Source organism: Bufo gargarizans, unplaced genomic scaffold (assembly GCF_014858855.1).
Source record: "Bufo gargarizans isolate SCDJY-AF-19 unplaced genomic scaffold, ASM1485885v1 original_scaffold_917_pilon, whole genome shotgun sequence".
Taxonomy (NCBI): Eukaryota; Metazoa; Chordata; class Amphibia; order Anura; family Bufonidae; genus Bufo; species Bufo gargarizans.
Window position 1 is genome coordinate 311,662 of NW_025334755.1, and position 17,304 is coordinate 328,965.

At 41.8% G+C, this 17,304-nt stretch overlaps 1 protein-coding gene across 1 annotated transcript; it reads right to left on the reverse strand.

Moving 5' to 3' along the window:
• Positions 1-630: 630 nt before the first annotated feature.
• On the reverse strand, positions 631-1,587 carry LOC122924221 (olfactory receptor 5V1-like). The gene has a single exon (XM_044275142.1). It carries the CDS (start codon positions 1,585-1,587, stop codon positions 631-633), a length of 957 nt encoding a protein of 318 aa, XP_044131077.1.
• Positions 1,588-17,304: the final 15,717 nt, after the last annotated feature.

Sequence of the window (17,304 nt, forward strand, 5' to 3'; positions counted from 1 at the left end):
AAGGTAGGAATATTCAGAAGCAGGATACCTAGGCCCTGATTTCCCTATAAGGCCCTGGAATAAGTATATGACCAGAGACAGCCCATTCCTCCCCAGATGGATGAATGGAAGTCTCTGTCTCAGGCCCAGATACAACAACAGGGAATATAACAAATACAAACAAACGCGATACTTAACTTCTATAGAGATGGAAGAACAGGAACACCAGAGAGGATCTCACACCAGCTCAGCCAAACCCAAATGAAGCTATCAACCGCATAGTCAGAATGGTGAGATGAGATATAAAGGGTAGAATGATGATCACTGAGCAACAGCTGAGAAAAGGGAAGTGGTCATTATTCCTATCAACACTGAATCAAGAGAAATCAAGGAGGCTGTTAGATTTCTCCATGCTCCACCAATCTCCTTGATTTCCTGACATCAGTCACCGAGGGACCGTGACAGTTAAACCAGATGTTAAAATTACAACTTGTCCCACAAAAAACAAGCCCTTGTACGGGTGTGACTGGAAAAGTAAAAATCTTATGGGCCTTTGAAGACAGGGATGAAATAACCAAAACGAGATAATGAAAATGTTTACAGTGCCAAAGAGTTAGGAGAAACATGGATTCCACTCAATAAACCAAAATGCTACATCTTTGCCATATACACTTTTGAATAGTATATTTTATTTATTGTCCTTTTCATGGCATTTTTCACCTCTTTATTCCTTAGACTATAGATAATTGGATTTAGGGCAGGGGTGACTACAGCATAGAGAAGAGATACAAGCTGGTCTTGCTCCAGTGAATAGTTTGACGTTGGCCTCATGTACATGAAGCTTATACTTCCAAAGAAGATGAGGACAACAATGAGGTGAGATGCACACGTAGAAAATGCTCTGTTTCTACCCACTTTAGTGTGAATTTTTAGGATGGCTGAGATTATTTGGATATAGGATACCAGAGTGAGAAAAAAAGAGCTGAGGCCTAAAAATCCTCCAGCAGTTAGTATGAGTAGTTTGTTAAGGAAAGTATCAGAACATGCAAGTTTTAGCATTGGTGGGAGGTCGCAGAAGAAATGAGAAATCTCATGTGACTTGCAGTACTGTAAACGAGCTGTGAAGATAGTATGTATAATTGAGGTTAGAAAGCCGGTGAGCCAGAAACCGGTGGCTAATTTGACACACTTTTGTTTGTTCATAATTGTTGTGTAGTGCATCGGATTGCATATAGCCACATATCTGTCAAATCCCATTACTGAGAGAAGCAAACACTCTGTGCTACAACAGGAGACATAAAAATAGAGCTGAGCCATGCACCCTCTGTATGAGATCTCCGAACTCCCTCCTGTAAGACTCACTAGCAACTTGGGCACAGTCACTGAGGAATAGCAGATGTCCAGAATGGAAAGGTTACCCAAAAAGAAATACATCGGTGTGTGAAGTTTTTTTTCCACCCATATTGTTGTGGCAATGGTGAGATTTCCACACAGTGACATGAGGTATAACAGGAAGAATATGACAAAGAGAAAGGACTGAACTTTTTCATCACTGGATAAACCAGCCAGAGTAAAGTCTGTCTCCGATGTCCAGTTCAACCATTTCATTTTAATTACAAACTGCCTATGGAAGAAGATGCCATTGTAACACCATTGTTTGATAGGATTATTATATATATGGGTTTCTGTGATTGTAAAGAAATGAAACAAAGAAAAATAATTTCAGAACTTTTTCCACCTTTAATGTGACCTATAAACTGTAAAACTCAATTGAAAAACAAACTGAAATCTTTTAGGTAAAGGGAAGAAAAAATATAAAAATAAAATAATATGGTTACATAAGTGTGCACACCCTTAACCCCTTAAGGACTTATGACGTACTGGTACGGCATGTTCCCCGAGTCCTTAAGGACCCATGACGTACCGGTACATCATAACTTTAAAACTAGATTGCGGCGCGGGGGGGTTAATAGGAACAGGATGTCCGCTGAAATTATTCAGCGGGCATCCTGTTACAACGCCCTATCGGCGATCGCAGAAAACCGCAGGTCAATTCAGACCTGCGGTTTGCTGCGTTTCCGGTCCATTCGGGTCTCGGGTGACCCGATGAACCGGAAAAGAACGGTGATCGGTGGTGTGATTACACACCACCAATCACAGTCCGAGCATTTGGGGGCGGCGGTGCGGTCCTTGGTGCGGGGAGAGAGGCGGGAGATTCAAACTCCCGACGCTCCTCTGTCCCCTCCTCCTCCTGCTGCTGCTCCTGCACCATTCTGCACCAGCTCCTGTGATCCCCCCGTCAGCACCCATCACCCTCCAGGTAGGTTAGGGTCAGTGAGGGAGAGGCACAATTAGGCAGGGATAGAAGGGAGAGTTAGTTAGGGGGAAAAAAAAACAAAAAAAACTTTGATTTATTGTTTCTGGTGGTTGGGGTCCACAGCACTTAGCTGTGAGACCCTAGACCCACCCAGGAGTGCTGCCACTTGCCCCTCCCCCCCACCACTTTTTTTATTTTTATTTTAATTTTTTTCGTGCGCTGACTGTGGCCGGCACTCTTAGCGTCCGGCCACTGTTAGCGCATCGCCCGTTGTACCGCTGATCAGCAAGTTTGAACTTTTTTTTTTTTCTGCTGTGACATAAACGAATCATACTGGTTACTTTAGTGAAAGCTTTTTTTCCGTTGCAACCCAGCTATACACTAAAAACATTGGGAGATATAGTGGACGAAAGCTGATACAATTCACCATTTATAACGAGTTGGAATTCCCTTTGTTTAAACACAGACCTTGGATATATTTATTAATATAAGAAAAGACCTATCATCCAGAGACTGGCCTATTGTATGGTTGAATTGCATTTTTAAACTATATTGGATGTCATGTTATTTCTATTAATTTGATACCGTTGTCAATTCATCAGATGGATACTGCCTGTGCCTTTTTGTCCCTCTAACCACATTGTTCATTCACATCCAATACTGTACCAGTCTGGGTGGAGATAGTTGGAGACATTTTGACACTACCAGTACTTATCTTAAAGTTGCAGTTTTTTCTGTCAAATTAATCCATGATAGTGGAACAGAGAATAGACATAGGATTTACGTTGAATGGTATATAAAACAATTTTATATGTGTATTTTATTATTCTTTTATTCTTATTCATTTTAATATGTATATCAAATAAAACATCCTGTACTTCCATATAAGAGTGACCAAGCCATTCTTTTTATACATTATATTTTTTTTGTTTAGTTTAGCTTTTTAGTACGGGAACACCCGTGCCCCCACACACACGCACATACAATAAAGTTTTGCACGCACGCACATATACACGCACACACACATACCCATGGCCCGCCGAATGTGCTCGGTGGAGGAGGCATACATCCAGCGTGCCTCCGACTCCGAGAGCCCCAGTGAGGATGAGGATGACCCCACGTTCCTCTTGTCATCCGCATCCTCCTCCTCATCATCATCTGATGACGATAAGCCCCCAAGGCAGCGGAAACGCCGCCAGGCGGAGCCAGGGGCCCCGCATGCTAGGGACCCTGTGGCCCACACCAGTACGAGCCGCCCTGGGGCTCGTAATGGTTTCCTGGCCCACCAAATAAGCCCACCGGAGCCCCCTACCGGTAAACTTAGCTGGTGTCTCAAGGAATCCAGATTCCCACAGTGAGCTTCACTGAAATTTACTTTTTTAGGTATTTTTTCAGTGACCCATTTGTGAATCTGATGGTGGAGCAGACGAACCTGTACGCCCAACAGTTCGTTGCTCAGCACCCGGGCTCCTTTTTGGCTAGACCCGGTGGCTGGACGCCGGTCAGTGCAGCCGAGATGAGGATGTTTTGGGGCCTCGGGCTGCACATGGGTCTAGTGCAAAAACCCAATGTCAGGCAATACTGGAGTGGGGACGTCCTCTACCAGACCCCACTCTACAGTATGGCCATGACACGCCCCCGGTTTGAGGCCATCCGGAAATTCCTGCATTAGTCAGATAATGCAGCATGTCCCCCCGAGGTGATCCTGCCTATGACCGTCTGTATAAGATACGGCCGGTCATCGATCACTTCGGGGCCAAATTTGCGCAGGCCTACATACCTGGAAGGAGGTTACGGTTGATGAGTCTCTCGTTGCTTTCAAGGGGAGACTCAGTTTCCGCCAATACATTCCCACTAAGCGGGCGAGGTATGGTGTGAAAATGTACAAAATTTGTGAGAGTACCTCAGGGTACACCTATAAATTTTGTGTGTACGAGGGGCGAGATTCCCGTATTGAACCCCCCCAGAATGGCCCCCCACTCTGGGTGTTAGCGGGAAACTCGTGTGGGACCTTATGCACCCACTTCTAGATAAGGGTTACCACTTGTACATGGATAACTTTTATACTAGTATTCCCTTGTTCCAGTCCCTTGCCGCCAGATCCACTTCCGCTTGTGGGACCGTGCGGAAAAATCTGCGCGGCCTCCCTGCCCACCACCTCCAGGTACCTATCCCCAGGGGTGAGACCCATGCCCTTACCAGTGGAAACCTGTTGCTGGTCAGGTATAAGGACAAGAGGGATGTCCTTATACTGTCCACAATCCACGGTAACGGCATCACCCCTGTCCCTGTGCGAGGTACCGCGGCAACGGTCCTCAAGCCCGATTGTATCGTCGACTACAATCAGTATATGGGAGGAGTTGATCTCTCTGATCAAGTCCTCAAGCCATATAATGCCATGCGCAAAACCCGGGCTTGGTACAAAAAAGTTGCGGTCTACTTGGTACAGGTTGCCTTGTACAACGCTTTTGTACTATCCCGAAGCGCTGACAGCACAGGGACATTCCTCCAATTCTATGAGGCAGTCCTCAAAGACCCTGGCCAACATTTTCCAGGTGTGGTCCCCCATACTGGAAAGAAGGGACGAACCCAAAAAAGATGGAAGGACACCACCACTAACTTGTCCCGATCATCCGGGCCTCTGCGTTATCGATTGCTTCAGAGAGTATCACACTTCCATGGAGTACTACATTTTTATAATCCCCAACAGTCCCCTAGAGAACATAAAAAACTATGGCTCTCAGACTTTAGAGACACGGAAACAATTTTTTTCCCCAAAAAATATTAGTTTTAGTGCAGGCATCCTCAAACTGCCGCCCTCCAGATGTTTTAAAACTATAACTCTCAGCATGCCCAGACAACCTACAGCTATCAGCAGGGCATGGTGGGAATTGTAGTTTTACAACATCTGGAGGGCCTCAGTTTGAGAATGCCTGCTTAGTGTCTCCAAAGTCTGAGAGCCATACATATTTGGCATATCCGCGTCCGTAAAAATATTCTCTATAAAAATACCCCTTAAACTAGCCCCTCAATAAACGCCGTAAAAAAAATCTAATAAAAACTATGCAAAAAAAGCAATTTTTATTGTCACCTTGGATCCCAAAAAGTGTAATAACAAGCCATTAAAAAGTCATATGCACCCCCAAATACTGCCAATAAAACCGCTATCTCATCCCACAAAAAATGAGCCCCTACATTAGATAGTCGCCCAAAAAAATAAAAATAAAACCTGTAGCTCCCAGGCTATGGAGATGCTAAAATATTTTTTTTTGTTCCTCAAATGATAATATAGTGTAAAATCTAAATAAATTTAAAAAAGTAGACATATTAGGTATCTCTGCTTCCGTAAAGATCTGCCCTTTAAAATTAACATTTAACCCAACCCCCCGGATGATTTTAAGTGTAAAAAGGCCATTTTTTGTCACCTAACATCACAAAAAGTGTAATAGCGAGCGATAAAAAGGTCATATGCACTCCTAATTAGTGCCAATAAAACCGCCATCTCATCCCGCAAAAAATGAGCCCCTACATTAGATAGTCGCCCAACAAAAAATAAAGAAACTGTAGCTCCCAGACTATGGAGATACTAAAATAATTTATATTTTTTTAGTGTAAAATCGAAATAAATTTTAATATGTAAAGAATCTGCCCTATAAAAATAACATTTGACCAAACCCCTGGGATGAACATCCTTAAAAATATAAAATAAAAACGGTGCCAAAACACAAATTTTTTGGCAAAATTTCCATTTGAATCCTTTTTTTCCCTGTAATAAAGCAAGAGTTAACAGCCAAACAAAACTAAATATTTATTGCCCTGATTCTGTAGTTTGCATAAACACCCAATATGTGGTCGTAAATGGCTATATAGCTACACAGCAGGGCATAGAACGAAGGGAACGCCATATGGTTTCTGGAAGGCAGATTTTGATGGACTGGTTTATTTACACCATGTCCCATTAGAAGCCCCCTGATGTAGCCTAGACTAGAAACTCCAAAAAAGTCACCCCATCTAAGAAACTACACCTCTCAAGGTATTCAAAAGTTACTTTACAAACTTTGTTAACCCTTTAGGTGCTCCACAAAACTTAATAGCGAATGTAGAAATAATTTTAGAATACATTTTTTTTGTTACCTTCCCTCAAAAAAGTGCAATATAGAGCAACCAAAAATCATATTTACCCTAAAATAGTCCCAAAACAACAACCACCTTATCCCGTACTTTCCTAGATAGGGTCACTTTTATGGAGTTTCTACTCTAGGGGTGCAGCAGGGGGCTTGAAAGGGTGCATGGTGTAAATAAACCAGTACAGCAAAATCTGCCTTCCAAAAGCCATATGGAGTTCCCCTTCTTCTATGTCCTGCTGTTTAGCCAAATAGTAGTTTACGACCACATATGGGGTGTTTCTGAAAACTACAGAATCAGGGCAACCCATATTAAGTTTTGTTTGGCTGTCAACCCTTACTTTATTACTAATAAAAATGGATTAAAATGGAAAATTTTCCCAAAAAATCGAAATTCGAAAATTGTTTCCCCATCTGCCATTTTTGAATACCTTGAGGGGTGTGCTTTCTTAGATGGAGCCACTTTTTGGAATTTCTATTCTAGGGGTGCAACGGGGGGCTTGAAATGGGACATGGTATAAACAAAACCAGTCCTGCAAAATCTGCCTTCCAAAACCCATATGGCATTCCCCTCCTTCTATGTCCTCCTGTTTGGCCAAACAGTAGTTTAGGACTACATATGGGGTGTTTATGAAAACTACAGAATCAGGGCAACCCATATTGAGGTTTTTTTGGCTGTTAACCCTTACTTTATTACTGGAAAAAATGGATTAAAATGGAAAATTTTCCCCAAAAAAATCGAAAATTCTAAAATTGTTTCTCCATCTGCCATTAACTCTTGTGGAACACCTAAAGGGTTAACAAAGTTTGTAAACCCAGTTTTGAATACCTTGAGGGGTGTACTTTCTTAGATGGAGCCACTTTTTTGGAATTTCTATTCTAGGGGTGCAACGGGGGCTTGAAATGGGACATGGCATAAACAAAACCAGTCCTGCAAATTTTTTGGGGTATTACTATGCATTACAGAAGTAGAGAAAATTTTCCCCAAAAAATTGAAAATTCTAAAATTGTTTCTCCATCTGCCATTAACTCTTGCGGAACACCTAAAGGGTTAACAAAGTTTGCAAACCCAGTTTTGAATACCTTGAGGGGTGTGCTTTCTTAGATGGAGTCACTTTTTGGGAATTTCTATTCTAGGGGTGCAACGGGGGGCTTGAAATGGGACATGGTATAAACAAAACCAGTCCTGCAAAATCTGCCTTCCAAAATCCATATGGCATTCCCCTCCTTCTATGTGCTCCTGTTTGACCAAACAGTAGTTTAGGACTACATATGGGGTGTTTCTGCAAACTACAGAATCAGGGCAACCCATATTGAGTTTTGTTTGGCTGTTAACCCTTACTTTATTACTGGAAAAAATGGATTAAAATAGAAAATTTTCCCCCAAAATTTAAATTCTAAAATTGTTTCTCCATCTGCCATTAACTCTTGTGGAACACTTAAGGGTTAACAAAGTTTGCAAACCCAGTTTTGAATACCTTGAGGGGTGTACTTTCTTAGATGGAGCCACTTTTTTGGAATTTCTATTCTAGGGGTGCAACGGGGGCTTGAAATGGGACATGGCATAAACAAAACCAGTCCTACAAATTTTTTGGGGTATTACTATGCATTACAGAAGTAGAGAAACTGAAACTTTGAAATTTGCACATTTTTCAAAATTTTTTGTAAATTTGGTATTTTTTATGCAAAAAATTTATTTTTTTGACCCAATTTTAGCAGTGTCATGAAGTACAATATGTGACGAAAAAAAGAATCTCAGAACGGCCTGGGTAAGTAAAGGCATTTTAAAGTTATTTACACATAAAGTGACACTGGTCAGATATAAAAAAATGGCCAAGTCCTTAAGGTGAAATAGGGCTGAGTCCTTAAGGGGTTAAACTAATACTTTGTTGAAGCACCTTTTGATTTTATTACAGCACTCAGTCTTTTTGGGTATGAATCTATCAGCATGGCACATTTTGACTTGGCAAGATTTGCCCACTCTTCTTTGCAAAAACACTCCAAATGTGTCAGATTGCGAGGGCATCTCCTGTGCACAGCCCTCTTCAGAACACCTCACAGATTTTCAATCTGATTCACTTCTGGGCTCTGGCTGGGCCATTCCAAAACTTTAATCTTCTTCTGGTGAAGCCATTCCCTTGTTGATTTGGATGTATGCTTTGGCTCGTTGTGTCATGGAACCATGAACCAGACGTACAACAAGAGATGAGTGGAAATAAGAAGGCTTTATTGAAAATAAAGCTGTAAGGCAAAAGTCCAAATGGATGGCTAAACCGAAGCAGGGTCTTGCAAAACCAGAGATCAGGAACCAGAAGGGTAGTCAGATGAAGCCAGGATCAGGAACCAACAGGGTAGTCAGACGAAGCCAGGATCAGGAATCAGCAGGGTAGTCAGACGAAGCCAGGATCAGGAACCAGAAGCAGCAGCAGTCTTAGAAGCATGTGAGCACAGGAGGACCAAGCAGGGAACTGAAGCCACAGACCTCCTATATATATGAGCTAGGCATCCAGCTCCTCCCAGTGGGAAGGAGGAGCCGCAGGGTGGGAGGCTACAAGAAACCCAGAAACCAAGATGGCCGCCAGCACATGTCAAACGAAGGAGAACAGCAAGGAGGTAAGACCATGACACGTTGTCATGCTGAAAGATGAAGTTCCTCTTCCTGTTCAGCTTTCTAGCAGAAGCTTGAAGGTTTTGTGCCAATATTGACTGGTATTTGGAACTGTTCATAATTCCCTCTAGCTTAACTAAGGCCCCAGTTCCAGGTGAAGAAAAACAGCCCCAAAGCATAATGCTGCCACCACCATGCTTCACTGTGGTATGGTGTTCTTTTGGTGATGTGCAGTGTTGTTTTTGCGCCAAACATATCTTTTGGAATTATGGCCAAAAAGTTCAACCATGGTTTCATCAGACCAGAACACCTTTTCCCACATGCTTTTGGGAGACTTCAGGTACGTTTTTGCAAAATGTAGCCTGGATTATATGTTTTTCTTCGCAAGAAAAGGTTTTCGTCTTGCCACTCTACCCCATAGCCCAGACATATGAAGAATACGGGAGATTGTTGTCACATGTACCACACAGACAGTACTTGCCAGATATTCCTGCAGCTCCATGTTGCTGTAGGCCTCTTGGTAGCCTCCCAGACCAGTTTTCTTCTCGTCTTTTCATCAATTTTGGAGGGACGTCCAGTTCTTGGTAATGTCACTGTTGTGCTATATTTTCTCCACTTTTTTCTCCACTTTTCTTCACTGTGTTCCATAGTATATCTAATACCTTGAAAATTATTTTGTACCCTTCTCCTGACTGATACCTTTTAACAATGAGATCCCTTTGATGCTTTGAAAGCTCTCTGTGGACCATGGCTTTTGCTGTGGGATGCGATTAAGAAAATTTCAGGAAAGACCAACTGGAGCAGCTGAACTTTATTTGGGGTTAATTAGAGACACTTTAAATGATGGCAGGTGTATGCTGACTCCTATTTAACATGATTTTGAATGTGATTGCTTAATTATGAACACAGCAGCCCATTTTTTTTTTGTTTACTTCCCTCCACCTAAAATATTTCAGTTTGTTTTTCAATTGAGTGGTACAGTTTATAGGTCACATTAAAGGTGGAAAACGTTGTGAAATGATTTAGCTTTGTCTAATTTTTTTACAGCACAGAAACCTGACATTTTAACAGGGGTGTGTAGACTTTTTATATCCAATGTGTGTATATATATATATATATATATATATATACATATATATATAAAAAAGAGATCCAGCAGCACAAGACAAAAAAAGAAAGGGTGCAAAAATATCCTCAAAGCCGCAGGCTCAGACGACTAACCATAGATATAAATAACAAAAAAATGAGGCAGCACTCCAAACGTCAGGTGAAAGAGATAGTGGATCCTTTATTCCCCCCTGCAACGTTTCAACCGCTCAATGCGGTCTTTATCAAGCATGCTTGATAAAGACCGCATTGAGCGGTTGAAACATTGCAGGGGGGAATAAAGGATCCACTATCTTTCACCTGACGTTTGGAGTGCTGCCTCATTTTTTGGTTATTTATATATATATATATATACAGTGAGATGCGAAAGTTTGGGCAACCTTGTTAATCGTCATGATTTTCCTGTATAAATCGTTGATTGTTACGATAAAAAATGTCAGTTAAATATATCATATAGGAGACACACACAGTGATATTTGAGAAGTGAAATGAAGTTTATTGGAATTACAGAAAGTGTGCTATAATTGTTTAAACAAAATTAGGCAGGTGCATAAATTTGGGCACCACAAAAAAGAAATGAAATCAATATTTTGTAGATCCTCCTTTTGCAGAAATTACAGCCTCTTGAAAGTATTTTGGACCATTCCTATTTACAAAACATCTTTAGTTCATTCAGGTTTGATGGCTTCCGAGCATGGACAGCTGTCTTTAAGTCACACCACAGATTTTCAGTTATATTCAGGTCTGGGGACTGAGATGGCCATTCCACAACGTTGTACTTGTTCCTCTCCATAAATGCCTTAGTGGATTTTGAGCAGTGTTTAGGGTCGTTGTCCTGTTGAAAGATCCAGCCCTGGCGTAGCTTCAGCTATGTCACTGATTCCTGGACATTGGTCTCCAGAATCTGCTGATACTGAGTGGAATCCATGCGTCCCTCAACTTTGACAAGATTCCCAGTCCCTGCACTGGCCACACAGCCCCACAGCATGATGGAACCACCACCATATTTTACTGTAGGTAGCAGGTGTTTTTCTTGGAAAGCTGTGTTCTTTTTCCTCCATGCATAACACCACTTGTTATGTCCAAATAACTCAATTTTAGCTTCATCAGTCCATAGCACGTTATTCCAAAATGAAGCTGGCTTGTCCAAATGTGCTTTAGCCCACCTCAAGCGGCACTTTTTGTGCTGTGGGCCGAGAAAAGGCTTCCTCTACATCACTCTCACATACAGCATCTCCTTGTGTAAAGTGCGCCGAATGGTTGAACGATGCACAGTGACTCCATCTGCAGCAAGATGATGTTGTAGGTCTTTGGTGCTGGTCTGTGGGTTGACTCTGACTGTTCTCACCATTCGTCGCTTCTGTCTATCCGAGATTTTTCTTGGTCTGCCACTTCGAGCCTTAACTTGAACTGAGCCTGTGGTCTTCCATTTCCTCAATATGTTCCTAACTGTGGAAACAGACAGCTGAAATCTCTGAGACAGCTTTCTGTATCCTTCCCCTAAACCATGATGGTGAACAATCTTTGCCTTTAGGTCATTTTAGAGTTGTTTTCAGACCCCCATGTTGCTACTCTTCAGAGAAAATTAAAAGTGGAGGGAAACTTACAATTGACCTCCTTAAATACTCTTTCTCATAATTGGATTCACCTGTGTATGTAGGTCAGGGGTCACTGAGCTTACCAAGCCAATTTGAGTTCCAATAATTAGTTCTAAAGGTTTTGGAATCAATAAAATGACAACAGTGCCCAAATTTATGCACCTGCCTAATTTTGTTTAAACAATTATAGCACACTTTCTGTAAATCCAATAAACTTCATTTCACTTCTCAAATATCACTGTGTGTGTCTCCTATATGATATATTTAACTGACATTTTTTTATCGTAACAACCAACGATTTATACAGGAAAATCATGACGATTAACAAGGTTGCCCAAACTTTCGCATCCCACTGTATACACACACACAGAGCGCATACAATACATGCATCCAAGAAATGTACCATATTTTTTGCCCTATAAGACGCACCTGCCAATAAGACGCACCTAGGTTTTTGAGGAGGAAAGTAAGAAAAAAAATATTTTGAACCAAAAGGTGTGCTTTTGGTGGGTTTTGAATTAATGGTGGTCTGTGGATAACACTGTTATGGAGGGGATCTGTGGATGACGCACTGTTATGGGGAATCTGTGGATGACACTGTTATGGGGATCTGTGGATGACACTGTTATGGGGATCTGTGAATGGCACTGTTATGGGGGTTCTGTGGATGGCACAGTTATGGGGGTTCTGTGGATGGCACTGTTATGGGGATCTGTGGATGATACTGTTATGGGGATCTGTGGATGACACTGTTATGGGGATCTGTTGATGACACTGTTATGGGGAGGATCTGTGGATGACACATATATAGCATCTTATATTATATATGTGTCATCCACAGATCCCCCCCCACAACAGTGTCCCTGTGTAAATAGTGAATGACCCCCAATACAGGGGCTGGGGGCCGGCCACTGATATTGGAATGGCAGCTGGGCCAAGTGCATTCACTGTATTCTATTACACCAGGCCCCTCTCACTGTAGTATTCATATCTAACATGTAGGCATGGGCACTTTGTTAAACTATAGCGATTCTTTGCAGCAGTAGAGAAATACACTGTACTCACTTGAAATTCCCATAGCAGGCAGGCCGGGTGGCAGCGTAACGTCACTTACTACGTCACGTGCCTGCTCCGCCTGCTTCATTCATAAAGTGGGAGGAGCAGGCGCGTGACGTAGTGAGTAATGTTACGCTGCCGCCTGGCCTGCCTGCTACGGGAATTTCAAGTGAGTACTACAGTCTCTACTGCTGCAAAGAATTGCTATAGTTTAACAAAGCGCCCATGCCTACACGTTAGATATGAATACTACAGTGAACGGGGCCTGGTGTAATAGAATACAGTGACTGCACCAGGCCCCGCTACCATTCCAATATCAGTTGCCGGACCCCAGCCCCTCCTCCCTCTCCGCTGATACATCGCTGCCCCCCCCCCCCGAAACATTTCACAACCTCCTCCTCCCATGCAACCCCCACTCTTGGGCTAGTCAAGATTGCTCTCTCAGACAAGGTTCAGCAGCCGTTCCGTCCACTTCTAACAGTGTCACTGTATATAATGTTATATTATAATACTGTTGAGGGGGACCTAACAAAATCTTTTAGTCCTCATCCTGCGTGGGCCCCTTCTGAGTTTAGGGCCCCAAAGCTGCCGCTTCCCATGCTTCCGCTATAGATGGCGCATGCCCTTCAAGACCCTGCAATACTTTCCTAAGCCATAACTTTTGTATTTTTCGGCTCACATAGCCTTATGAAGTTTTTTTTTTGTGTGGGAATTTTTTATGGCACCATTACTTTTGAATATGATGCTGTGGACAGCTGGAAAAAAATTCCAAATGGGGTGGAATTTGAAAAAAAGTTTTATGGATTTTGTTTTTTACATAGTTCCCTATGCATTAAAACTGACCTGTGCCTTTCTTTCTCTGAAAAAACGATTCCAATGATACTACATGTATATCGTTTTTAGGATGTTTTAGTACTGAAAAAAAACTAAAACTTTGGAAAAAATTCTCTTTTTCTTTGCACTGCCATATTCTGACCTTTTTTTTTATAGTTAGGTTTATGGAGCTGTGTGAAGGCAATTTTTTTCGAAGAGCTATTAGTACTTTTGATTGATACTATATTGGAGTGTCTATGTTGTTTTGGTCACTTTTCGTTCAAATTTTCATTTATTTTTCCATTACGCCATTTGCCGTATGTTTTATAAATATTTTTATATTTCCATAATGTTTATTTTTTTATTGTTTCGTTTTTTTTATTATTCCGCGGAAAGGGGAATGATTTGAAAAACTTTAAAAACTTTTTTTTAAGTCACCCTAGGTGACTATAACAAGTAACCATTAGAATATAATTTGTATTCTGTAATGGATTTTATCACAATACAGAATTCAGTATATTCCAGTGCAGTGCTGCCACCTGCAGGCCAGCATTGGAATAAACTAGTAATGTGCCTGGAAGCCTTGTACAGGTCCTTCTCAAAAAATTTGCATATTGTGATAAAGATCATTATTTTCTGTAATGTACTGATAAACATTAGACTTTCATATATTTTAGATTCATTACACACCAACTGAAGTAGTTCAAGCCTTTTATTGTTTTAATATTGATGATTTTGGCATACAGCTCATGAAAACCCAAAATTCCTATCTAAAAAAATTTGCATATCATGAAAAGGTTCTCTAAACGAGCTATTAACCTAATCATCTGAATCAACTAATTAACTCTAAACACCTGCAAAAGATTCCTGAGGCTTTTAAAAACTCCCAGCCTGGTTCATTACTCAAAACCGCAATCATGGGTAAGACTGCCGACCTGACTGCTGTCCAGAAGGCCATCATTGACACCCTCAAGCAAGAGGGTAAGACACAGAAAGAAATTTCTGAATGAATAGGCTGTTCCCAGAGTGCTGTATCAAGGCACCTCAGTGGGAAGTCTGTGGGAAGGAAAAAGTGTGGCAGAAAACGCTGCACAACGAGAAGAGGTGACCGGACCCTGAGGAAGATTGTGGAGAAGGACCGATTCCAGACCTTGGGGGACCTGCGGAAGCAGTGGACTGAGTCTGGAGTAGAAACATCCAGAGCCACCGTGTACAGGCGTGTGCAGGAAATGGGCTACAGGTGCCGCATTCCCCAGGTCAAGCCACTTTTGAACCAGAAACAGCGGCAGAAGCGCCTGACCTGGGCTACAGAGAAGCAGCACTGGACTGTTGCTCAGTGGTCCAAAGTACTTTTTTCGGATGAAAGCAAATTTCGCATGTCATTCGGAAATCAAGGTGCCAGAGTCTGGAGGAAGACTGGGGAGAGGGAAATGCCAAAATGCCTGAAGTCCAGTGTCAAGTACCCACAGTCAGTGATGGTCTGTGGTGCCATGTCAGCTGCTGGTGTTGGTCCACTGTGTTTTATCAAGGGCAGGGTCAATGCAGCTAGCTATCAGGAGATTTTGGAGCACTTCATGCTTCCATCTGCTGAAAAGCTTTATGGAGATGAAGATTTCATTTTTCAGCACGACCTGGCACCTGCTCACAGTGCCAAAACCACTGGTAAATGGTTTACTGACCATGGTATTACTGTGCTCAATTGGCCTGCCAACTCTCCTGACCTGAACCCCATAGAGAATCTGTGGGATATTGGGAAGAGAAAGTTGAGAGACGCAAGACCCAACACTCTGGATGAGCTTAAGGCCGCTATCGAAGCATCCTGGGCCTCCATAACACCTCAGCAGTGCCACAGGCTGATTGCCTCCATGCCACGCCGCATTGAAGCAGTCATTTCTGCAAAAGGATTCCCGACCAAGTATTGAGTGCATAACTGAACATAATTATTTGAAGGTTGACTTTTTTTGTATTAAAAACACTTTTCTTTTATTGGTCGGATGAAATATGCTAAATTTTTTTAGATAGGAAATTCGGGTTTTTATGAGCTGTATGCCAAAATCATCAATATTAAAACAATAAAAGGCTTTAACTACTTCAGTTGGTGTGTAATGAATCTAAAATATATGAAAGTCTAATGTTTATCAGTACATTACAGAAAATAATGAACTTTATCACAATATGCTAATTTTCTGAGAAGGACCTGTATAGGCTCAGGTTCATTACTACTATGAGACACTTTCTCCTATTTCAGCAAGAGTGAGGCATTCTGGGCTGCGAAGTGCCCAGCCTTAGCACTCTCAGGTGCCATGGTCACATTTGACAGGTAGTGCGTACTGTCCTGTTTCATTCCTGCATAGCGCTATAACCAAGATGAGTTCATCCCTTTTACTTACAGCCTGAAGATACCCTGACATACACAGTCAGCAGCTCCACTGCATGTTACTTGTCCAGATTCAATATATCAATTGACGAATGAAGAGAATCTTAGAATAAGGGCTAATTCACACTACATTGTGCATTGGCAGTATGCATCGGTAGGATTTCCTGGATGCCCCTGAAATATGCCACTGTGAAGGTATACTGACATGTACCAACCACACAGAGGCCAAAATGACACTGTTATCTTGGGAAATATGCCTATGGACACTTTTGACTTATGTGACTTGAGCGAGCAGCTTGAATTAGGCCGGAAGGCTGTATGTGGTTGAGAAATGACTGCACTATTGCATTGGTAGAACTGTCACCATGAAAATGCAGTCCAATCTGCAGGCAGTAAGTTATAGAGTAGAAGGCGCTGAGCAGATTGATATGACGGGTTATGGGAAAAGATTCAGTATACCTTGCATTGTATTCATTAAAATCTCTGCTCATACTGATCTCGGGAGCCAATTTGGCGCTCCTATCGATGATTGACAGTCTTCCATATACGGTATATATATATATATATATATATATATATATATATATATATATATACAGTACAGACCAAAAGTTTGGACACACCTTCTCATTCAAAGAGTTTTCTTTATTTTCATGACTATGAAAATTGTAGATTCACACTGAAGGCATCAAAACTATGAATTAACACATGTGGAATTATATACATAACAAAAAAGTGTGAAACAACTGAAAATATGTCATATTCTAGGTTCTTCAAAGTAGCCACCTTTTGCTTTGATTACTGCTTTGCACACTCTTGGCATTCTCTTGATGAGCTTCAAGAGGTAGTCACCTGAAATGGTTTTCACTTCACAGGTGTGCCCTGTCAGGTTTAATAAGTGGGATTTCTTGCCTTATAAATGGGGTTGGGACCATCAGTTGCGTTGTGGAGAAGTCAGGTGGATACACAGCTGATAGTCCTACTGAATAGACTGTTAGAATTTGTATTATGGCAAGAAAAAAGCAGCTAAGTAAAGAAAAACGAGTGGCCATCATTACTTTAAGAAATGAAGGTCAGTCAGTCCGAAAAATTGGGAAAACTTTGAAAGTGTCCCCAAGTGCAGTCACAAAAACCATCAAGCGCTACAAAGAAACTGGCTCACATGCGGACCGCCCCAGGAAAGGAAGACCAAGAGTCACCTCTGCTGCGGAGGATAAGTTCATCCGAGTCACCAGCCTCAGAAATCGCAGGTTAACAGCAGCTCAGATTAGAGACCAGGTCAATGCCACACAGAGTTCTAGCAGCAGACACATCTCTAGAACAAC

Coding starts and splice junctions, on each gene's coding strand:
- LOC122924221 (XM_044275142.1), bottom strand. CDS start 1,587: ATGAAATGGTTGAACTGGACATCGGAGACAGACTTTACTCTGGCTGGT.